At 41.7% G+C, this 23,091-nt stretch overlaps 1 protein-coding gene across 4 annotated transcripts; it reads right to left on the reverse strand.

Moving 5' to 3' along the window:
* Positions 1 to 1,622: 1,622 nt before the first annotated feature.
* Positions 1,623 to 20,954, reverse strand: LOC107380973 (oocyte zinc finger protein XlCOF6-like). Of its 4 annotated transcripts, XM_054743224.2 has the most exons (5): positions 20,758 to 20,954; positions 20,248 to 20,360; positions 9,453 to 9,612; positions 6,394 to 6,455; positions 1,623 to 3,393 (listed from the first exon to the last, which is right to left on the reverse strand). In XM_054743224.2, exons 2-5 carry the CDS (start codon positions 20,255 to 20,257, stop codon positions 1,817 to 1,819), a joined length of 1,809 nt encoding a protein of 602 aa, XP_054599199.2. In that variant the 5' UTR covers positions 20,258 to 20,360; positions 20,758 to 20,954; the 3' UTR covers positions 1,623 to 1,816. The 4 variants fall into 4 exon arrangements, with proteins under 4 accessions (XP_054599199.2, XP_070400344.1, XP_054599204.2 ...); XM_070544243.1 differs by lacking the exon at positions 6,394 to 6,455 and having other exon boundaries at positions 9,424 to 9,612; positions 20,758 to 20,953; XM_054743229.2 differs by lacking the exons at positions 20,248 to 20,360; positions 20,758 to 20,954 and having other exon boundaries at positions 9,424 to 9,561.
* Positions 20,955 to 23,091: the final 2,137 nt, after the last annotated feature.

Consider the following 23,091-nt stretch of genomic DNA (forward strand, 5'->3'; position numbering starts at 1 on the left):
GTGTGTGTGTGTTTGGAGTTGGATTCTCACCGTGCTCTTTGTTTTCTTTCCATTTAGGCTGAGAGCTGACAGTGGTGGTCAAGCCCTGGTGGTGGTCCCATCGGATGGTGTGCGTGTGCTCCAGAGTCACTTCACTCCCCGAATGCATGCACGTGTGATTGGGGTGAAGTTACTTGTGGTTTGTCTAGAGAGTTAAGTTCTGGGCTCTATTTTAGGCAGTCACATTAGTCAGCCTCAGCCTAAGTTGATTTGGTTTTAATTAGTTTTCATCTGTTAGGTGCATGGTATTTTTAATAGATGATTTTAACTCATTTTATTTTCCTTTAATAAATCTCTGCATATGTGGAATGGAACTCCGTCTCAAGCTTGATCTGTAAAACTGAACTAATGTGCCTTTAGGTTCAGCTGGTTTTGGTTCCTGATTATCAGGTGGCGTTGAATTTTAAATTGATAAGGTGGCCCCCTGGCCACATTTGGCGTTGTTGGTAGGATCCATGTAGCACTGTCATGTAGGTCCATGGATGTGAAATTTGTGGCACCCTGCGCAGGAGCACGAGGACATGCTTGTGGAAAGATGTGACCGTGTGAGCGTCCTGTCACAGTGTCCCGATTGATCATGCGCCCTAGCTACTTGGCCAAGGGGATGTCCCTTTGGCTGACTGGTTAGCATGCGTGACTCTCACCCGGGAGTCTGGGGATAGAATCCCGCCTGGGCCCTTGTTACTCCACCTGGCCACAGAAAGTTGGAGCTGATTTCATCTCATCCTCTCAGATGTTTCTCTGCACCATGAAAATGTTGTTTGGCTGCACACATTTTAATAGCAGACTCTGATGCATCTTTTTGGTCAACTGGACCTGATTCCTTGTTAAATCTCACATCCACAGATGGGAAATCTTCCATCAGAAACTTCATGTCCTTTTGTTTCTGAAGGAGAAAGAACTCTGTGGAACTACAGTTTCTTCTTCACACATCAAGAAGCTTTAAAAAGGCTGAATTTCTGCTTTGTTCCAATTTTTTCTCTGATCAGGTCTTTCTTAGTCCCAGAGCTGAGTAGGTGAGTGGGCAGTGGGAGACAGCAGGTGAAGTGTTGTAGGATTTTATTAGAGACTTATCACACAATGAGAAAACAGTCCTGGATTCAAGCTTTTAATTCATTGAAAGTTCTTTAAATGGCATTTATTACAAAACTTTTCAAGTAATCGTTTTATTTTTCCAAACAATTCAAAAGAATTTCTCATGAAAGTTAAGTTTTGCTTCACCATTGAATAACAGCAGGTAAATTATGCAGAGAGAGAGAGAGAGAGAGAGAGAGAGAGAGAGAGAGAGAGAGAGAGAGAGAGAGAGAGAGAGAGAGAGAGAGAGAGAGAGAGAGAGAGAGAGAGAGAGAGAGAGAGAGAGAGAGAGAGAGAGAGAGAGAGAGAGAGAGAGAGAGAGAGAGAGAGAGAGAGAGAGAGAGAGAGAGAGAGAGAGAGAGAGAGAGAGAGAGAGAGAGAGAGAGAGAGAGAGAGAGAGAGAGAGATTCACAATCATGTTTTATTACTAAATGGGACAATCAGTTGAAACTGTTAAGGGAAATTTGTTGAAAATAAATTACAGGAGATGTCCAGAGTTGGGAAGCCTGTGTGTTTATCATGTGTTAATAAAAAACAGCATTTAATTTGCGTTAACAAGCAGTTACTGTTACAGTAAAAGAAAGTTTATTTGGGGTGACTTGCACTTTAAAAACATTCGTAGTGTCCTTTTTGGACTCTCATATGACTGTTTACATTTTTCTTATAGCCAAATCTTTGTCCACATGGCTCACAGGCTAAATGTTTATGTGTGGACTCTCGAGTGATTGTTTAAAGCTGCCCTTCGAGCGAAGCTATTTCCACAGAGTTCACAGACAAAAGGTTTATGTCCTGTGTGGATTCTCATGTGTCTGTTTAATGCTGACTTAAAACTAAATGTTTGCTCACAGAGCTCACATGCAAAACGTTTCTGCCCTGTGTGAACTCTCATGTGACTGTTTAATGTTGATTTATGAATAAATCTTTGCTCACATTGCTCACACGCAAAAGGTTTCTCTCCTGTGTGGACTCTAATGTGTCTGTTTAATGTTGACTTAAAACAAAATGTTTGCTCACAGAGCTCACATGCAAAAGGTTTCTGTCCTGTGTGGACTCTCATGTGACTGTTTAATGTTGACTTAAAACTAAATGTTTGCTCACAGAGCTCACACGCAAAGGCTTTCTCTCCTGTGTGAATTCTCATGTGACTCTTTAATGTTGATTTATGACTAAATCTTTGCTCACATTGCTCACACGCAAAAGGTTTCTGTCCTGTGTGAACTCTCATGTGACTGTTTAATGTTGATTTATGACTAAATCTTTGCTCACATTGCTCACACGCAAAAGGTTTCTGTCCTGTGTGGACTTTCATGTGTATGTTTAATGTTGACTTATTACGAAATGTTTGCTCACAGAGCTCACATGCAAAAGGTTTCTGTCCTGTGTGGACTCTCATGTGACCGTTTAAAGTTTGCCTTTGATTAAAGCTTTTTCCACAGAGTTCACACGCAAAGGGTTTCTCTCCTGTGTGGACTCTCATGTGGATGTTGAATGCTGACTTAAATCTAAATCTTTGCTCACAGAGTTCACACGCAAAAGGTTTCTGTCCTGTGTGGACTCTCCTGTGTCTGTTTAAACCTTTATTATGAATAAATATTTTTCCACAAATGTCACAAATAAATGATTTTGGCTCTTTCTGGACTTTCCTGCATGAGTCCACATGTTGCTTCACTCTAACATTTTTCTTATTAACCAAACATCCTGAAGATCTTACTGCTGAATGACTCGTCACTCTCACATGTCTCTGGAGAGTCCACTTGTGGAGAAACTCTTTACCACACTCAGGGCAGCTAAAGGTCGTAACATCTAACTCAGAAGACCTGCTGTCATTGCAGTCATTGTCTCCATCTCCAGTTTCAGGCCCAGAGTCTAACAACTCATCGTTTAGATTCACATCATCTTCACTAACTTCAGTCTCTGAAGAATCAGATATCTGTTCATTAGAGTTCAGAACTGGGTTCCTGCTAGATTCTGCTCCTCTACCAGTTTCTGCTGTTGTCTGGTCAGCTGAGCTGCTGGTTGGAACATCTCTGTCTTCTATTTGCTGCTGATAAAGAAGCTGTGAGAGCTGAGGTTTGTCTTCATCATCCTCACTTTTTATAGAAACTGATGTGAATGGAAACCTGGCAGGATTAGTCTCCTCCTTCAAATGAAGCTGCTCTCCTTCCTGACTGGTCCAGAGTTCCTTCTGTTCCTCCTTTATGTGGAACATTTCTGGGTCCTGCTGGTCCACACCAACACTCTGATCTTCAGGAGCTTCTTCTTTAACCACGTGGTGAACATCTATGGGAAACAGAAACACATTATGTAAATTAATAACCACTGTAACTTTATTTTCACACATATATTAACGAACAGTTGAATTATTGGTTAAAGTTGGTGAGATCAGAACTAAATCAGAGAACAAAACTTGTGAATTGAGTGACTTTTTCATCTGAGGTGAATGTAAAAATGTTTTTTAAATGTAGGATTACTAGAATTAATCTATTTTTTAACACCTTGACAACCTCAAACTTCGGTAGAAAGGCCTTTATTTATAAAATGCCTTATTGGTTCTACAACACCCCCCCCCCCCCCCCACGTTCCCACATTGATTTTAATGAGTTATTACACACAGAACATTATATAAATTAATAAATCTCCTGATTTGCGATATTCTGCACTCGAAGTATGTTTCCAGTCCAACAGAATGCCATTTTCCTCTGAGGTAAGGTCATGTTATTGACAGTGATAACTGTTTATCAGAAGGTAGACCAAGACTTACAATTGCATGTGCTGGTAATAAAATTAGAATAAACTGACTAAGTTGGTTTATTTCAGTCAAAAAGTGAAACTTTTATATAAGATTAATTCATTACACATAAACTGATTTATTTCAAATTTTTATTTCTTTTAATGTTGCTGATTATAACTGACAACTAATGAAAATCCCAATATCAGTATCTCAGAACATTAGAATATAAGACCAATGCAAAAAAACGATTTTTAGAAACGTTGGCCAACTGAAAAGTATAAACATGAAAAGTATGAGAATGTACACCACTCGGTATGTATTTGGGACTCCTTTGGCCTGGATGACTGCATCAATGCAGCGTGGCATGGAGTCTATCGGTCTGTGGTACTGCTCAGGTGTTACGAGAGCCTACGTTGGTCTGTTAGTGGCCTTCAGCTATTCTGAATTGTTGGCTCTGATGTATTACATCTACCTCTTCACAAATACCCCAGAGTAGGATCGAGTGATATGGCCTACAGTCCATATCACGATAAATTTTGAAGCACATGTTGTAACGATATATTTCGCAATATATTATTTTCTTCTGTTTATACATGTAAAATTACTGTTTTTGAACAATCTCACATACGAGGTGAATTGTAGGGTTAGGGTTAGAATGTAATAATTTGGCACGTTTCTAATTCGTAATTTAAGAAAAGAATGTAATTAGCGATATTAGCATTAGCATCTCAATGGGTTTTTCAATGTATATTAGCATAGCAGACCTGCCAACCTTGTCAAAAATTTTTGAGTACCACTTGTGCGGCATTTTTTCGCGGACTTTTGCAACTCCATTGCTTTTCATGCTGTAATCTCCCCATTCACACGATTGAAAATTTTATACACACACAAACACACGCACAGTTTACCTAACCAGAACAGCAGCGAGTGGCGAACCGGAGGGAGAGAGGAGCAGCGGGCAGGACGAAGCAGGGAGGAGGGGGGGCGGGGGTGTTACGCTATAGGGTAAGCAGGATAGTTAGCTCTGGTTGTTCTCTGCTTTTCTACGATGATTGGCTTAAACTTTTTCACCACGCCGCTGAGTCGTGTTGTGCATATTTGCCACAGAACTCAACTCACGTATCCGCAGATTTTTGCATAGTTTAGAGGGGTGAGTCGTACCAGCGTAAATAGATGCCAAGTTGCGTACTGGCTACGCAAAATGTGTACAGGTTGGCAGTTCTGGTATTATGCTAACCACTTGCTGACAGTCAAATCACAGCCTTTGCGGTTAGAAAATCTCCTTTTGTCACATCGCAATTTAATTGCATATGCAATTAATCGTTCTGCCCTATTCTGATGTACAGCATCTTCCTCTTCATGACACCCTATAGTAGGGGTAGCGATAAGGCCTAAAATCTATATCGCAATATTTTAAGCACATGCGGTAACGATATATATTGCGATATATTATTTTCTTCTGTTTATAAATGTAAAAATGACCCAGTTCTTAACGATTATACATACCAGGTTAATTGTAGAACAAAATGTACAGAATAAATTTCAGTATGTTACATTTAATTTTCAAAAAGTATTTATTAAATACAAAATACCACAGAATAAAGATAAAAAATATTTTAAATAAAATACAAGCAAAATGTGATGAAAATGCTAAATTCTAAATTTTCTGAACAAAAGTGAAAAAATAACATTTCTTTCTGCTTTCCTGTTTCATCATGCTTTTTTGATGATCAAAGTTAGGTTTTACTTCAGGAGTGATAAACTGCAGGCAAAATGATGCCGCAGGTTACAAAGTTAATTAAAAGTTGTTTGATGAGCTATCAACTTGTCTTTATTAGTAGATGGCACAGAAGTGATACTTCAAACTAGAAGCTAATGATGGGTTTATTAGAGCATCCTGGTACAATAAACTAAACTTTTATGAAGGACACGATTCGTCATCTAATTGTCAACAAAGCGTGCGATTAGTCAACTATTAAAATAGTCGTTTGTGGCAGCCCTACTCTCCATAAACTTCTGAGCGGCACCATCTCCATGGCCGGCGGGAGACAGTAGCTTGTTCCGTGTTAGAGAGGATGTAGCGGCGAACCAGCAGTTGTTTGTGGGCATTGAACTTCTCCTGGGCTGGAGAGTTTTGGAGCAGGCACATCACCCACCGGGTGGAAAGTGGATCCAGTTTAGCAACTACATTGTGGTATTTTGTGTCACCGGAAGAAATTTTGCGCAGTACAAACGACGTTTTCATGTGAAAAAAACATGCTGATGGTTCGTGCAGCCAAAAGTATGGAAACGTCGTCAGACAGTACATTCAATTAATCAATGGATGATTAAACAGAATACTCAAATACTAAAATATTCTATAGCTGCAGCCCTACTAAACATATCTAAATATATTCATATGTGATCAGTAGAATTTAATTATTTCAGCAACATGTTCAGTAGTAATCTACTGGAAATTATAATAACATTTAACATCTAACAGCAACAATGTAATGGCGTGCTACATGCTGGCTTAGCATTAGCTTTTTCTGTCCTGGCCCCATACTTACTGGTTATTTGAAATGCTAGTCTGGCCTCCTGTGTGGTCCCCCTTAGGGCTGTTATGTGACCCCTGTTGAAAAAGAAGGGGATGCAGGAAACTGTGTTAGCCAATTACAGCCCTTTCTCACATCTACCCTTCATATCTGAATTGCTTGAGCGGGCTGTATATTCAGTCAGGGTTTAGAACAGGTCACAGTACAGAGACTGTGCTGTTACTGGTTCTTAACAGTGTTTTATTTTTATTTTTTAGCTTGTGATAGGGGGTGATGCTGTCATTCTTTTGATGTTGGACCTGTCAGCAGCCTTTGATACGGTCGATCATGAAATTCGTCTGGATCGGCAACAACATTGGGTGGGAATCACAGGTGTGGCCCTACAATGGCTATGCTCTTCTTCGGCTGTATTGTATGCTGATGATTGTCAGATCTACCTCCCTTTTCAATGGGGGGGGGGTTGATGGATCAATATTAAAGCTTATAGATGCCTTAGAGGACGTCCACTCCTGGACGGCAAATCTTTTTTACATTTGAATGACACGAAGACTGAACTGATTGTACTTAGCCCTGGCGGCAGGAATAATTTTTGCTATGCTTAAGCAATGTATTGGCAGGAATGCCAATGTGATCATCCACACTGGCAGCCATGTCTATTATTTGGCACATCGATAATAAGGCAAACGGCACTGGGATCCCATTACTTGGAATGGAGCCGCTTCTCAGTGCAAAATGAACAAAACCACAATTATCACCATCAGAACACAGAACAAAAGATTAACAACATCCAACACAATGCTGGCAACAAACCCCCAACAAAACACACCAAAATAGAACAACCGGAAACCTGGCTATCCACTCGCCTGCTGCTCGTTCCAGTCAATGGTGTCATTAGTGACCCCGCCCATCGCGAAACAGACAACGTGCTTAGGTGCATTGAGGGTAGCTGGTTTTCAGTTGTTTTGTCCTATTTTTTTGTGTTTTCAAGTGTTTTGTTGGGGTTTTATTGCTAGGTTTGTGTTGGCTGTTGTGTGTCTTCTGTTCAGTGTTTTGATGGTGCTATTTCTGGTTGGTGTTAATTTTGCACCACGAGTACCATTCTGAGCAATAGGATCCCACTGCTGTTCAGATTCAGATTCATTTATTAATGACCACACAACAAGTTGGTGGAATTTGTTTTCAGTACAGCATGGCATGCTCACATCTTACATCTCTTCACACAAAAGTCCACATTCAATGGCAGGAACACATAGACATTTCAGGTAAAGACTTGACTTAGTTTGTTCATTCAGTTCAATTCAAAAATACTTTATTAATCCCAGAGGGAAATTAGATCAATGTTTTTAACATTAGTCATGGCTTTCAGTGTTTGCTTATGTTTAATGCTAACTGTTAGCAATTTTCCTTATGCATTGCATCAATATCACAAAACTGATTGCTGATTTTAGTGTTGAGGTGATGATTACAGTTAGGAACAGCTGCTGAAAGTAACTTGTAATCTAACTTTGCTACTTTTGACATGCAGTAATCAGTAAAGTAACTTAGTTACTTCTGAATATACTAATCAGTAGTCAGTAATCATACTGCTATTTCAAGGTAACTGTGGCAACACTGACACCATGTGATCTACTTTCAACAGTACGCCGGTTGTAACCGTAGACTGCGCAGAAACTGGCATAGTTGCTCACTCTGCATTGACTTTGGAGTGAGGAGACCCATCCAGCATGGCGGCAACACAGTTACGTTCTCCTGCACCCAACAGGGCGTCTACGTATTCATGTTTATGGTGCAGTGCTTTAACCCGAAGAGGGCGCTACACTGGCAGTTTAAAGCTTAATGTTTACATTTTAAATAAGATGCACTAAAACATCTAAATAATGACCTCAATTGTCTACAGCATTTTTAGTCACTAGTTTAGACCATTTATCAGTATAAGAAAGTTAATTTGGGGGTGACTTGCAATTTAAATACATTTGTTATGTCCTTTGTGGACTCTCATGTGACTGTTTAATCTTTTCTTATAGCTAAATCTTTGTCCACAGAGCTCGCAGGCAAAAGGCTTCTGTCCCGTGTGGACTCTCATGTGACTGTTTAAATTTGTCCTTCGATTAAAGCTTCTCCCACAGAGCTCACAGACAAAAGGTTTCTGCCCTGTGTGGACTCTCATGTGACTGTTTAAAGTTGAACTTCGATTAAAACGTCTTCCACAGAGTTCACAGGCAAAAGGTTTTTGTCCTGTGTGGACTCTAATGTGTCTGTTTAAAGTTGTCCTTTGATTAAAAATTTTCCCACAGAACTCACAGGCAAAAGGATTCTGTCCTGTGTGAACTCTCATGTGTCTGTTTAAATTGGTCCTATGAGTAAAGCTTCTCCCACAGAGCTCACAGACAAACGGTTTCTCTCCTGTGTGAACTCTCATGTGATTGTTTAAAATAGTTCTTCTACAAAAGCTTTTTCCACAGAGTTCACACGCAAAATGTTTCTGTCCTGTGTGGTCTCTCATGTGACCATTTAAACTTTTATTATGACGAAATATTTTTCTACAAATGTCGCAACTAAACGATTTTAGTTCTTTCTGGACTTTCATGGATGAGTCCACATGTTGTTTTAATCTAACTGTTTTCTTATTCACCAAACATCCTGAAGATCTTATTGCTGAATGACTCGTCACTCTCACATGTCTCTGGAGAGTCCGCTTGTGGAGAAACTCTTTACCACACTCAGGACAGCTAAATGAGTTGTTGACAGTCTTAACATCAGACTCACAAGACCTGTTTTCACCGCAGTCATTGTCTCCATCTCCAGTTTCAGGCCCAGATTCTAACAACTCAATGTTTAGATTCATATCATCTTCACTAACTTCAGTCTCTGAAGAATCAGATATCTGTTCATTAGGGTTAAGAAATGGGTTCCTGCTAGATTCTGCTCCTCTACCAGTTTCTGCTGTTGTCTGGTCAGCTGAGCTGCTGGTTGGAACGTCTCTGTCTTCTATTTGCTGCTGATAAAGAAGCTGTGAGAACAGAGGTTTGTCTTCATCATCCTCACTTTTTATAGAAACTGATGTGAATGGAAACCTGGCAAGTTTAGCTTCTTCCTTCAAATGGAGCTGCTCTCCTTCCAGACTTGTCCAGACTTCCTCCTGTTCTTCTTTCATGTGGAACTGTTCTGGATCCTGCTGGTCCACACCAGGACTCTGATCTTCAGGAGCTTCTTCTTTAACCATCTGGTGAAAATCTGTGGGAAACAGAAACACATTATCTTAATAAATAACCACTGTAACTTTATTTTCACACACATATTAACAAACAGTTGAATTATTTGTTTAAGTTGGTGAGATCAGAACTAATAATAATATTAATAATAATACATTTTATTTATTTATTTTTTTTAATTATTATCTTTATTTCATTCAATAAAAAAATAACACAACAGATACTAAACAATATTCAAAAAACACAATGTATATTTGAATGCTTTATATTTAACAGCATCTTTCATGACACCCATGGACACTTTACAACAATTGGGGAAAAGTAACTAAATACAACAAGATAAACACAGTACAGAAATATGTAAAGACACTAAAATGCTTTATCTTCCAATACTGAGTCCTGTTCTGATACCAGGTGGTGATGCAACGCATTATAAAAGAAGAAAGAAGTCGTCCTGTCTGTGTTTGTCATTTTAGCCTGAAAAGGTCCCTCATTCAGGAAGTACACTTAACAGGAATCAAGATTCAAGATACTTTATTGCTATTGCACAGGTGTACAACCAAATATATTTTGTGCTTACTAAAGACAGCTCTAGTAAGAGGTAGTAAAATAAATGTAAAATAAATGCAACCACAGAGACTTATCCAGTGTGATCTACAGCTATGTTAGCTGAGATTTTTATCCTGTCAGTAGAAAATTCTTGATCCTATTCCATGATCTCACTGAACTTAGCACTAAACATGAGAGCTCTGCTACCAACCTAACAACAACACCCTTTACACAAAGGCACCACCATCACATACGTGGCAGGAGTCGCAGAGAAACTTAGTAGAATCTTCTCCAAACACGACATCCCGGTAAACTTTAAACCCAACAACACCCTCAAACAGAACCTGGTCCATCCAGAAGACAAAACACCCAAACATAAGCTCAGTGGCGACATTTATGCAGTCCAGTGTAGGAGCACTGTCCAGATGTTTACATTAGAGAAACTAAACAACAATTACACAAGAACATAACACAACACAGGAGAGCCACCTCTTCAGGTCAAAACTCTGCAGTCCACCTTCACCTGAAGGACAACGGACACACCTTTGAAGATGACAAAGTCCACATTCTGGACAGAGAAGATAGATGATTTGAGAGAGGAGTAAAAGAAGCTATCTATGTCAAAACGTGGAAACCCCACTTTAAATAGGGGCGGGGCTTAGATTTCACCTTTCCAGTACCAATAATGCAGCTTTGACTCTCATTCCTAAGCAGTTTCAGTCTAGGTCACACCTTCCTGCATCTAATCAACACGATGACTCACCATCAGTAGAGGCGGGGTACTCAGAGTAGTTTCTGCTCTTTAAATAACAACAGACAGCTACAGCTTATGAGCTTGACTCTCCCAAATTCCAGTTAGAACTGACAAAGCTCCTCAGATGAGAAGTGAAATGTTTTAAAGAAACCAAAGAAGTCCAGTTGCCTTCATCAGTCGCCTCTGTCAGTGCGCCCCACGGCAGCTGTGACTACATCGTAGCTCATCACCATCAGTGTGTGAATGTGTGTGTGATGGATTACACTGTAGTGTAAAGCACTTTGGAGTCCTTACTTTGAAAGGCGCTATACAAGTGCGGGTCATCTATCATTATCATTTATCATTCATCTGAACCCTTTGGAGTAATAGTCAATAATAAAAAATACGTAATAAAACATATATAATTATGCTCACATTCACTTTTACCATCTCTTTGTGGGAGGCAGAAAAATTATCACGTTTAACCCTCTTATGACCATAAATATAACAAGTTTTTTTTGTTTTGTTTTATGGCTTTAAAATTGTAATAAAAGTGTAAAATGTTTGTAACTCTGCTCCTTTTTCCAGAACAACCTCAGCTTTCAGTGTCTAGTTTGTATTTGTGTTTATGTTTATTAAAGTCTGCAAAACTGAAAATTAAATGAAAAAAAAAAGGATTTGAATTTTATTTACATTTATTACTAAACAGGAACTTCAAAATGACTTGAGCAAACTATGTCAAAAGAACTATTTAAACTCAGAACTAACACTCAGAAAACAGTGTGACCCCTGACCTCACGATTACCAGTTTAATGACTGCAGCCTGTCTGTGACCACAGGTCTACGCTCTGGTCCAGAGAACGGGATACAGTAAAATAAATACTAGGTATCATAAAATAACACTCATGGGCTACTTCACAGCTGTAGCTACATTTCTGCCAGCATTATGAAGATCAATAAGCAGATAAAAGGTTAAATTTAAACATTTCATTACAAAAAGTCAGCTAATAAAATTCTGCACTGATAAAATGATATTTTCAGCTAAATAAATATTTATTGTACGTATAAATAATGCTGGAATGAAGCTGAATCATTTAGTAAACAGTTGAGTGTTCAAATAAAAACCAGTGGGACTTTAATCTGTCCCTCCTCATGTCACTATCTACAGAAACAGCCTTCTGGGACACCTGACCAACCAGGTGGATTTTATTTGTGACGTTTCCATAACTTTATAAAAGCTGCTGATGAAGATGATCAGACCGTCTCCTCCTTTCGGTTCTCGCTCTCCCGTCGCGGTTCGCTCCGTTTCTTTCAGTGACGCTGCGAAGCTGGTTTCCTTCTAATAGCGATTTTTGGAGTAACATGAATAACATCATGTAATACCTCGTTGGAAAGCTCGTTTTATGTACTTTTAGAACCCGTTTGAAGTATTTTTATTCGATTAGTAATTCAGAAGTTATGACCCGGAGAATCTAGAGTGAGACACATCCGTGATTCTTGTGAGTTTCTTCAACACTTCATGAGAAGTCTCTCTCATGTCTCATTTTCTGTCCCAGACATGCAGCTACCCGACTCTGCTCCACACACACTAGCCACGGACTCAAACGCACGTAAACAAAAGCTCTGACATTAAAATCCATCCAGCTGACGTGAAGCAGGCAGAAAAAAACGTACAGGTAGATGAACGCAGACTCCTGCCCACAGGCAAAACACCGGTCTGTCGTCTCCGTGGCTGCAAGGTAGAGCGACAGCAGCGACAACCAATCACACGTTAGTATGATGCGGCAGAGCCAATCAGTGAGCTCGTAGGCGGGTCTAAGGGAAAATAGGCTTCAGCTTGAGGCGGCTGCCTCCGCATGGTCCTAGTGCCTGATATGTATCACAGTATCAGGGGTGGACCGTTAAAGCGCCCGAGCGCCAATGGCGCAAAATTTTCTCGTCGGGCGGTAAATACTTGACGACTTACCGCCCGGGTGGCGCCCAAGCTTTATTTGTCATTTACACACCGGCTTTCACCTACATCATGGCCCCGCCCTGTAGGAAGCCGCAGTTTTCGTTTCGCGCGCGTGAACCTGTGCGCCTCTAGCCACGTACTGCACGATTCTAGTTATTGTCACCTGAACTATAAGTTCACTATTAAAAACGAAGTGGAACCATGCTAGAAACACACAAGCACGCAGGAAGATCGCGCCACCACAGGGATGGGATTTCTTGATGAAATCTCCGGCAAAACGCTTTAAAACTGGTGAGGAGAAGCGAGACAGTTCGAAACGGTATGAAGCAGAGAAGCGTGTGCGTAGGTGGAATGATTCTTGGAGGTTTAAAGAAGACGGGAAGCGTGGAGAATGGCCGTATTTGAGTTGAGTAGCGGCTCGTCTGGAAAACAGACGAGAGCAGACGGAAGCAGCAGGGGGAGTGGCTGAAAGCTGGCGTTTCGCCGGGGACACAATGGCCGCGGAAGCGCCCGAAGCGAATCGCTCACGAAGTCCGGCCGCTGCTCGCCGCTCCTCAGTTCAGATCAGACGCGCCCCATTCGAGGCGCGCCTCGGCTCAGCTGTAGTTTTTCTTTTAACTACCTGGTGTCCTCCATTTCCTCAGCTCTTTTCGCTCTACGTGTGAGTGAGTGAGAGAGTGAGAGAGTGAGAGAGAGAGAGAGAGAGAGAGAGAGAGAGAGAGAGAGAGAGAGAGAGAGAGAGAGAGAGAGAGAGAGAGAGAGAGAGAGAATGTTTGTGAATGTGTACAAAATAAAGGTTTATTCCATTTAAAACGGTTCAGTTGTTATTTTGACTCGTTTTGGCAGCTGACCAGCGGGGCCGGTAGATTCTTGGCAGGGCCGGTAAATATTCAGAGTTACCGGCCCGGCTGGCCGGTTGGTTTTGAAGTTAATGTCCACCCCTGAGTATAACAGTTTTGTACAGTAAAATCTGACGAACGACCGGAAAAAGGGCACTTTGGGCACTTCGGACAAAAGGGGCAGGCGCTCAAGCACCCTCTGCCCCCCCTCTGCACGTGCCAATGTCGGTGGAATGCTACCCAACAACCTCATAGACACCAGAGGAACACATTTGCCCCACTCTCATGAATTTGCTTCGTTCAAAAAGGAGCCAGTCTTTTGAACAGCTATTAGAGGCAAATGGCCGACTAATGAATGGCTCCCATGAAGGAGCCATAAATCCCATCAGTTGTTGTGAAGCGTGTTGAACTGTCATTGCCAGTTTCATCTGGGTGTCTGTTACGTCCTGGCTATGCTAGGAAGGTAAGGAGGTAACTAGGGCTGCTCAATTAATCGAATTTTAATCACGATTACGATCTGAGTTTTGAACGATTATAAAAAACAAAACAAGCCGATTATTTGCTCCTCCCGCCTGCGCTGCCCCGAGTTGCAAATGAAGCGCTCCTCCCACAGTGTTGCCAATTTAGCGACTTTGACGCTATTTCTAGCAGCTTTTCAGACCCCCTTCTTGACTTTTTAACTTAAAAGTATCTAGTGAACACCTCAGAAACATCTCTGGTAACCCTTAGCTACTTTCTGGATAACTATCGTCGACGTTTCCTGCAGGTTAGCTAAACACCGCCTGCTCTCCGGACCGTTCTTCAGGACATTAGGAAAGGGAATGATGTAGCGATGTCGGTCGCTAAAAAAACAGCTCTCGGAGCCGGCTCCTTGTTGGAGCAACCAGAGTGAGTGACACACACACCGCACCTGCGGACTCCTGAGCCACTAAAAACGGCTAAATGTGCGCGTGCGGCGCGCTAAACACACGTGCAGCTTGCCCCGATTGCTGTGAGACCGGGTTGGGGGTGGGGGGTGCAGCTGTGGTTGGGACAATTATTACATTAACTGATGGACTTGTAAATAAATAGTTTATAAATAAGGTAGAAATAAGTTCCTCACGCTGATAAATAATAACTAATCTCTCTGAGGACACAGCGCTAGTGCACGCTCCTACAGCACCTTGACACCACTAAATACGTATTATGCAATTTTTTGTGAACATCAATTTATTTGCATGTATTTGTTATGAATGCCACAGTATAATTCTTGCTGTCAGTATTTGCAAGATATTGGTATTTGGGTCTGTACTGGTTAGACTTAAATGAGTTAAACCAAGGTCTATAGCCCTTGGGTCATAAACTATGAGCTATAAGTATATTGGTCTTTTTATACTGGGAATCAGGAGTTATTTTAGTGATCATCTTGTTTCTTATTTTCGTCCTGATTGTGCCCTGAGCAGTTTTATGACTGAATAAAAACAAATAAAATCAACATAAATTGAAAAATCGTCCTAAATAATCGTGATCTCAATTTCAGTCACCATAATCGTGAATATTATTTTTGCCATAATCGAGCAGCCCTAGAGGTAACATAAACCTGTGGCCAGATGGAATGGGAGGAGTACATGCATTTAATAAAGGAAAACAGCAGATAAATAAACTTACAATTTACAGATAAATACTAACAGAGAAAAACCTTACCAAACAAACATTCACAATACTAACTTAACGCTAGGGCTGTCGCAATAATCGCAAGAACAATATATCGCGATATTAAGAAACCCACCGCGCTGCATGACGTGCCACCGCAATTACCGCACTTGATTAAATCTCGCGACAGCGCATGCTGAGAGGTAAAATCCGCGCTGATCGAGGAGATAGTAGGGCACTTTTTTTATTTCTGTTAGATGTTGCAGCCAAATTTGCATTTCAACGTTAAACCTCCTGAATGTTGTTTTTAAGTTCAGTCAAAGAATGCCGTTACTGCCCTTTGATCTGCATTCAATAAAGTGTTAAAAATGGCCATGTATTTTTTTCTAACATTTTTTAAATGTGTAAGCACAATGTTTCAAAGGAAATATTGCCATGAGTTTAGTAATTAAACAAATTTGCTAAGTACATAAATAAAAACGGGGTGCAATAATATCGCATATCGCAATATTGAGCTGCCCTGACTCACCGCAGGGGGAATTCCTCAATCGCGACAGCCCTACTTAACGCTCTCATAGCTGTGAATATACCAGACAAAAAACACAGGCTCAGAAGGACTTCTACTGAAAGAGGGCAATAGCATTTACCGTCCCTAAATCCATCCAGAGGAGCTTTAACTCTACACAAACCACCTTTAGGTCTAACCACGCTTCTAAACAACAACATCTCACTAGTAATCCTCCACAGTAGTTTAACGGTTGGTTTATGCTTGACGCGTCCGCGAGGTCCGCACGGCTCCGCGCGGAAAAGTTGCGTCATTTTGCATCATTTTAACAACCACGCCCCTCCACCGCATCTCCGCACGGCCCAAGATTTCCGCAACGCGCACCTCGGAAAATTTCTAACCACGCGGACGGACGGACGGACGCGGAAAAACATGGTGGACCGGCAAGAACTAGTACGGCAGAGGTTCGTAAATACAGACATTTGTATGATTCAGCTCTCAGAGATCACCGTGATCAACATGTTAATAATTCGTGGACAGAAATAGCTCGCACTATCGGAAAAGACGAGGACGCTGTTAAAAATGCTGAAATGCCGTGTTGTAAACAGTAATTTCTACTTCTACTATGGTGTAGTGTTGGATGCATGCTGTAGAGCTCCATGCTGCCCCCTACAGTTTGGGAGAGTATTGGCTCACCGCTGAGACGAGCCGCACAAACCATAAACGCTGCAAGTTGTGAAGCGCGTTCCATCCGCGAGCCGCATCACCAAGCAGAAAGTGAATGCGTCAAGCATAAACCAAGCTTATCAGCACAAAGGTCCAACAAAGCTGACCAAGTGGGGGAAACAGCACACCACCAGCTGCTCCCCAACTGCAGGCCGATCAGGAAGTCTCTTATAAGCTACCCAGCAGCTGATTGCTGGATGACTCCCAGCTGGTCCCAGGTGATGGGCGGTGGAACCAGGAACAAAGCCAATTCAATCCCCTGGGCTGCATGCTGAAGAATATGGAGAGCCGGGCTGTACACTCAGACAAAAACTAAACTAAGTACAGAGACTTTTCTAGAGGCATGAAACCAGGGATCGTAACAGTGTCCAAGACCCCAGGCTAAAGAATGTTACAGAGCCTCTGGGATTATGCAAATCTAGGAAATAGAAGCTGATGTGTCTCATCAGTTTAGCAACATAACTAGGAATTGATTTTGTGTGATTTGATTAACGTACGTGGAAGCTATTTAAGAAAATTTAAATTTTTCCCATTTTATCCATCCATCCATTTTCCTCCTTTATCTAGGGTCAGGCCTCGGAGGCAGCAGCCTATGCAGTGAGGAACTGATGTCCCTCTCCCCAGCCACTTAGGCCAGCTTCTCCAGGGAAATTCAACGGCCTTCCCTGGCCAGCAGAGAAACAAAGTCCCTCCAGCGTGTCCTGGGTCTACGTTTAGGTCCCCTTCTGCTTGGACATGCCTGGAAAAGCTCAGCAAGGAGGCATCCTAACCAGATGCCTGAACCAACTTAACTGGCTCCTCTGGATGTGGAGGAGCAGCGGGTCTACTCCAAGCCCCTCCTGGATGAGCGAGCTTCTCACGTTATCTCTAAGTGAGAGCCCAGACACCTTGTGAAAAAAACTCGTTTCAGCCACTAGTATCTGTGATCTCATTCTGTCTATCACTACCCAGATCACAGGGTTTCCCTTACATAGGCGTAGCCGTGGCGGGCCGCCACGGCTGAAATCCCACCGCCACGCCTACAACATCCCAAGTTTTATTGATGTTTTTTTTTTGCGCCATTTCCCGAAGAAGCAGCGGGAACTGCTGTGTTGTTGCTTGTGATCACAGCCGGCAGGTAGCAAGGAGGAGGAGGCACGGCAGGGTGGTTACAGCTATGAGCGTACGGATAAAGCATTTTTGACGAATACGAGCAAGAAACGAGTGTAAAACTCGTAAATATCTGTAATCGTGCTGAATGAAATCCTCATTGGGTAACTGACTGTCTTCAAGCTCTGTGATTGGCCAGTCAGATAGAGCGCCCGCCCCTCCTTACACGCAAAACTGCAGCCGGGAGCTCCGTCAGCTCGGTCCAGGCATCAACGCACACACACACACAGTAAGCCGGGCGGACACTGTGCGACTTTTTCACTTTTTTGAGCAGATTTTCCAGTCGTGCGAGAATCCAAAAGATCGGGGCGAGTTTTGCGCTGAGCGTCGTGTAGTGTACAGGGGGTTACGAGAGGCGATTAACACCACGTGACCAGCTACCGATCAGCAATCGTGAGCTCGCACGGACTTCTGGAGTGTTTAATATTTATCTCGTTCCTCATGAGGGTTGAAGCGGCGCTGCGAGCGGCTGCGACCCAAAAAGTATCAGAACCGCTCACGGCGCATTCGCAATCCTGCATCAACTCCGTTCACCCGCTATTTACCTAATAACACACGTTGTTCGTTTTTATTTCTACACGTTTTTTTACTCACAAAGATTGTCAAGAAAGCGTGTTTGTCGTGTTCGTGTCAAATTAAACTGATCACAAAACACAGATTTACTTTCTTTATTTCGTTTCCTCATCCAACCCCCATAAATCCCTGTGTGTCCTCCTGCAGCACTCCCGAAGGACAACAGGCAAAACAAGACAAAAAAGTCTGACGTGTTGTGTAAAAACTGCTATTTTTAGCATATTTTAGGTCAGACGTGTTGCTGCCAGACGTACAGTGAGCACATGACTCGTGAGATCTGCCCTGCGCTGAAGTCGTACAGTTTGAGCTGAAGCTGTGTTACGAGTGAAAAAGTCGCACAGTGTCCGCCCAGCTTATTATAATGTTCACTGTAATGCATCTTGATGTTCTTAACAAATAAATTAAATCAAAGATATTGGTCAATAATGCCAAATATGTAAATTTGTGTTTCAGTCATTTTTATACTGGCTTAAAAATACTTCATTAAGTCTACTAAGCAGGGGTGTAGAACGTGTTTATTAGGGCCAGCCCAGTAATGGTCTTGGACCAAAATAAAGGGGGCAGAAAGTCAAATAAAGGGGGCAAAAGAAGATGTTTTTCCAGACGCCAAGAAAAATTAAATGCCAAATCCACCCTGCAAAGTGTGTCACTGAGAGTTTAAAACAGAAATCATTCTTGTGCAAATATTGGTGTATTCACCTTTAATACTAGTTATTACAATGCAGCAGTCGCTGGATTGGTGCAGTTCAAAGTGGAGTGCATCAAATAAAACAATATTAACGTAAAGGTGAGACGTGTCATACCCCCCCCCCCCCCCCCCCCCCCCCCCCCCCCCGGCCAACACCACCTCCACCACAGCTGGAAAAATTCCTAGGGGAAACACTGGATCATGTGACCATAGCTGATGGTTGGAAAGTAGATCGACCAGTAAATTAACTTCCGGCTCACCTATCTGTTCACCACGATAGACCAGTACAATGCCTGCATCACTGTGGATGCAGTGCTAATCCGTCTATCAATTTTGTGCTCAGTCTTTCCCTCACTCGTGAGCAAGACCCAGAGGTACAGGCAGAACCTTGTTGCTGACCTGGAGAGGGCATTCTACCCTTTTACGATTCAAGACCATAGCCTCAGAGAATAGAGGAGCTGATTTTCATTTCAACTGCTTCACATTCGCCTGCAAACCGAGAGAGAAAACTGGAGATCACGGTCTGATGAAGCCAGCAGGACAATGATCTCTGTAAAAAGCAGAAGCTTAATCCTTAGGACATTTATTAATTCCACAAAAAATATTTAATAAAATGAAATATGTTAACAATTGTTGTTTCTCATTGGATTAGATCACAAAACCTGGAAACTACTGAAGAAAATCAAAGTTTTTTTATAAAATGAATAAAAAAATATCATTGTATGAAATATGCAAAAAACTGCATTGAGTCATTGGTCTAGCTCTGTAACATCATTGGTTATTCGTACCCAAATGGTCTTGGGTAATAAAAGCAAGGAACCCAGGAGCTATGGAAAGAAATCACTTCATTTTTGATAAAAATTCTAAAAAAAAAAAACATCAGATCTTGAATGTTAAAAAAATATAACCGTTGCCACTTATTGGTCTAGCTTAGTAACACCACTGATTAGTACTTAGAGCAATTAACATGATAAATCTGGATAATGATAACATGGGTAATAACAAAAAAATTATTTAAAAAAACTACAAAAAAGATCAGATTTTATCAAATGTGTTTTTGTTTTGTTCATTTAATTTAGTTAGACTGTTGACAGTTTATTTAGAGTAATTTAATCAAGTAATTTGGAAGATTTCGATTTTTAGTAGTCGTTTTCAGTGACGGCGGAACTTGAACATGGCATGAAAACCCATCGCTGACCGTGGAGTGAATGTCTGTCACATATCCAAGTCAAATTAAACACACACACACACACACACACACACACACACACACACACACACACACACACACACACACACACACACACACCTGTATCCATGCTGTCCAGATCCAGATGGTGACGTAAACACGATGAATCAGTCCCAGCTGATGGATGATCCTGAAGTGGGAGCAGGTTTTCTTTAGCCGTGTTTAGCTAACAGCTGCAATAGAAACAAAGCAGGAGAGCTGATTAAGATGCTGCTTCAGAACAACTCATGAGATTAAAGACCCAACGCTTTGGTTCTGATCAGCTGAGGACAGATCCAGTCTGGAAAAGAGGACCTTTGGTCACCAGAGTTCACGGAGTAGAGCTAACCGCTTTTTCCTCCAGAGTCACATTCAGATTTGGGGCTTTTCCGTCGGAGAGTGTGAGCAGGATGGATCAGAGAGCGAGCAGCGATCCTGCATCATGACCAACTCAGATGAGCGAGTCTGATAGAGGGAACCTCTTCAATCTGATGAAAGCAGCTAAACGAGCGCGTTTCTCAGAGAGGCCAAAGGAACAGCAGCAGACCCAGAGGACAGGAAGTCTAGAGAAAAGCTTTTCTGACCCATCACCTGCTTTTGGAGCTCCGATTGTCACGAAGACCGCAGAATATCTTCTCTGCTTCTGGAAAGAACTCGCACCAAGTTGTTGAGGAGGAGAAAGTTTCCACAGCCTGGTAAGAAGATTTCTGCAGCAGTTAGTCGCTTTAGCTGATCAACTCTCCCAGAGACTGAAGTGAAGACATTTTGCAACAAGCTAACTCTGCTAACAGCTTCCGGTTTGCTTCTGCGCAACCAACGTAAGTTAAATTACCGCCTCCTAGTGGACAGAAAAAATAAGATATTATTATTATTATTTTAATGAAGTTCCATTATCTAAATCTGACCAAATCTCATTTTCTCTTGACTTTTTGACCCTTTAACCGCTTTTATGTTTTTCTTTAGGGGCAGAAAAAAGCTTTATGAGTATTTTAGGAGAAAACGTTTTGTTTGTTTTTGTTTTTAAGTTAGGCAGCCGCCCCACAAGTAGAACAAAGTTTAGGGAAGGTGCTAATTTAGTAATTGTTTCATGTAATGCTTGATGCGTCCACTAGAGGGCGACAGTAACCGTCTTAATTTTGAAGGCAAGGTAACTTTATAGCACACTTCACACACAAGAGGCAATTCAATGTACTTCCAATTAGCAAGAATAGCAAGAACATTAAAATCAACGTGACAGCAAAATTAAAATACACACAAATCAAAATTAGGTTTAAAAAGAAAAATACTAAATTAAAAGGAGAGCAGTTACAGTGCAGAAAGCTCAGTATAAGAACATTCATTCAAAGGGTGATGAAAACATGAAGGTTTTTAATTTCGATTCAAAAGCTACTAGAGTTGGGGCACATTGAAGTCATGAGAAAGCTGATTCCATCTGTGTGCAGCTAAAAGCAGCTTCACCCTGTTCCGACCTGGGGTTCTACCAGCTGATTTGCTTCCTAAGGATCTCAGAGTTTTTGTGGGCTACAGGAAGGAGGTCAGACATGAATCTGGCACCATGCCATTGACTGATTTATAAACCAGTACAAGTACTTTGAAATCAGTTCTGTACTTTACTGGTAACCAGTGTAGAGATTTAAGAACAGGAGTGATGTGCTCAGTTCTCTTAAGAGGTTTTACTTTTAGCTGCTGTTTAAGTGGAACCTGTTCTATTCTGATGGTGTGTTGTAAAACATTAAAGCTGTTATTGACCAGTTTGTTCCTTATAGATGTAAAACATTAAATGTCAGATTTATTTTTCTTCTTGTTTCTAATCAGTAGAAAAAGAGAACATTGACCAAATGATGAAAGTTTGTTTTCTGGAGTAAAAACATTAAGTGATTAAACTTGTTTTACTTTGTAAAGAAGACAAACATTCAGCCTGACTGAGTCATTAAAGATGGAGACTCTGGCCTTTTAGTTTTAGTCTGAAGAAGGTCAGAGACCTGAAACGTTACATCAGTAAAATGATTCTTTGAGAGTTTGGTTTGACGAGGGATTCTTTGGTTCAGCTCCACTTTAGATTTTCAGCTCCTAGTTGAAGTGGTGATTTTCACATGAAAGCAGAGCTGCAAACTTACAGAGCAGAACCTGCTAGAGTCCAGTCAGCACATGGGTGTGTCCGAATCCACGGGCAGGATGCTTACGAGTACGGGTCCTTGCTAGACCGCTAAGACCGGCGGACGACAACACTTTGTAATCTCGATGTTATCTTACCGGTCTCCTTTTATTTCTTACACCAGAGTTGCACTTCTGCTTTCGGCTAAAATGCACAAAACGTGCAGACAGCATTCCAAAGAACCCGTCAAAACCATCCTATTCACGGCGGACGTCACCACTTTATCTCTGGTCAAAAAGGAATTTCTCTCGGTACCACAAAGACAAAACAAACAAACAACAAACTTGTCTCACCAAATCTCTCCACTTCAGGGCTTGAGTTTGTGGATCCGCATTCCTCCCAGCGACGTCAAGACCCTCACCGACCCCCCAGCAAAACTCAGCGCTTGGAGGAGATTTAGGTTGTCGACAGTCCTCCGGCGTCGGTTCTAGACGCCGCGAGGTGACGGGACCCCGGCTCTCGAAGGACCAAATTATGTAAGGGATTTTATCAATGAATCCATTTCCTGCAGCTAGAGAGAGAAAAGGAGACAATGAGGCAGACATACAACCAAATCATGATTTGTGGCAAGTGCGCAGGGCAAATGCCCCGAACATCTGGTCAGAGTTTATTTATACAAAAGATAAGAAAGGAATGGGAGTGGATCATGTGTGAGAGTGAGAGTGAGTGTATGTGTGAATGTTTTCAGGACATTCAGTTAATAGATTTGTTATTAGGACTAAAGTAATCCATCCATCCATTTTCAGAACCCGCTTTGTCCATGTAGGGTC

Source organism: Nothobranchius furzeri, chromosome 14 (assembly GCF_043380555.1).
Source record: "Nothobranchius furzeri strain GRZ-AD chromosome 14, NfurGRZ-RIMD1, whole genome shotgun sequence".
Lineage (NCBI taxonomy): Eukaryota > Metazoa > Chordata > Actinopteri > Cyprinodontiformes > Nothobranchiidae > Nothobranchius > Nothobranchius furzeri.

Bases quoted from the DNA above. Each gene is read 5' to 3' on its own strand.
- LOC107380973 (XM_054743224.2), bottom strand. The intron at 6,456-9,452 runs GTTTCCATTCAC...CTTTTTCAACAG, and splicing joins GAAGAAGCTAAACTTGCCAG to GGGTCACATAACAGCCCTAA. The intron at 3,394-6,393 runs GTAAGTATGGGG...TGTTTCCCATAG, and splicing joins ACTAGCATTTCAAATAACCA to ATGTTCACCACGTGGTTAAA.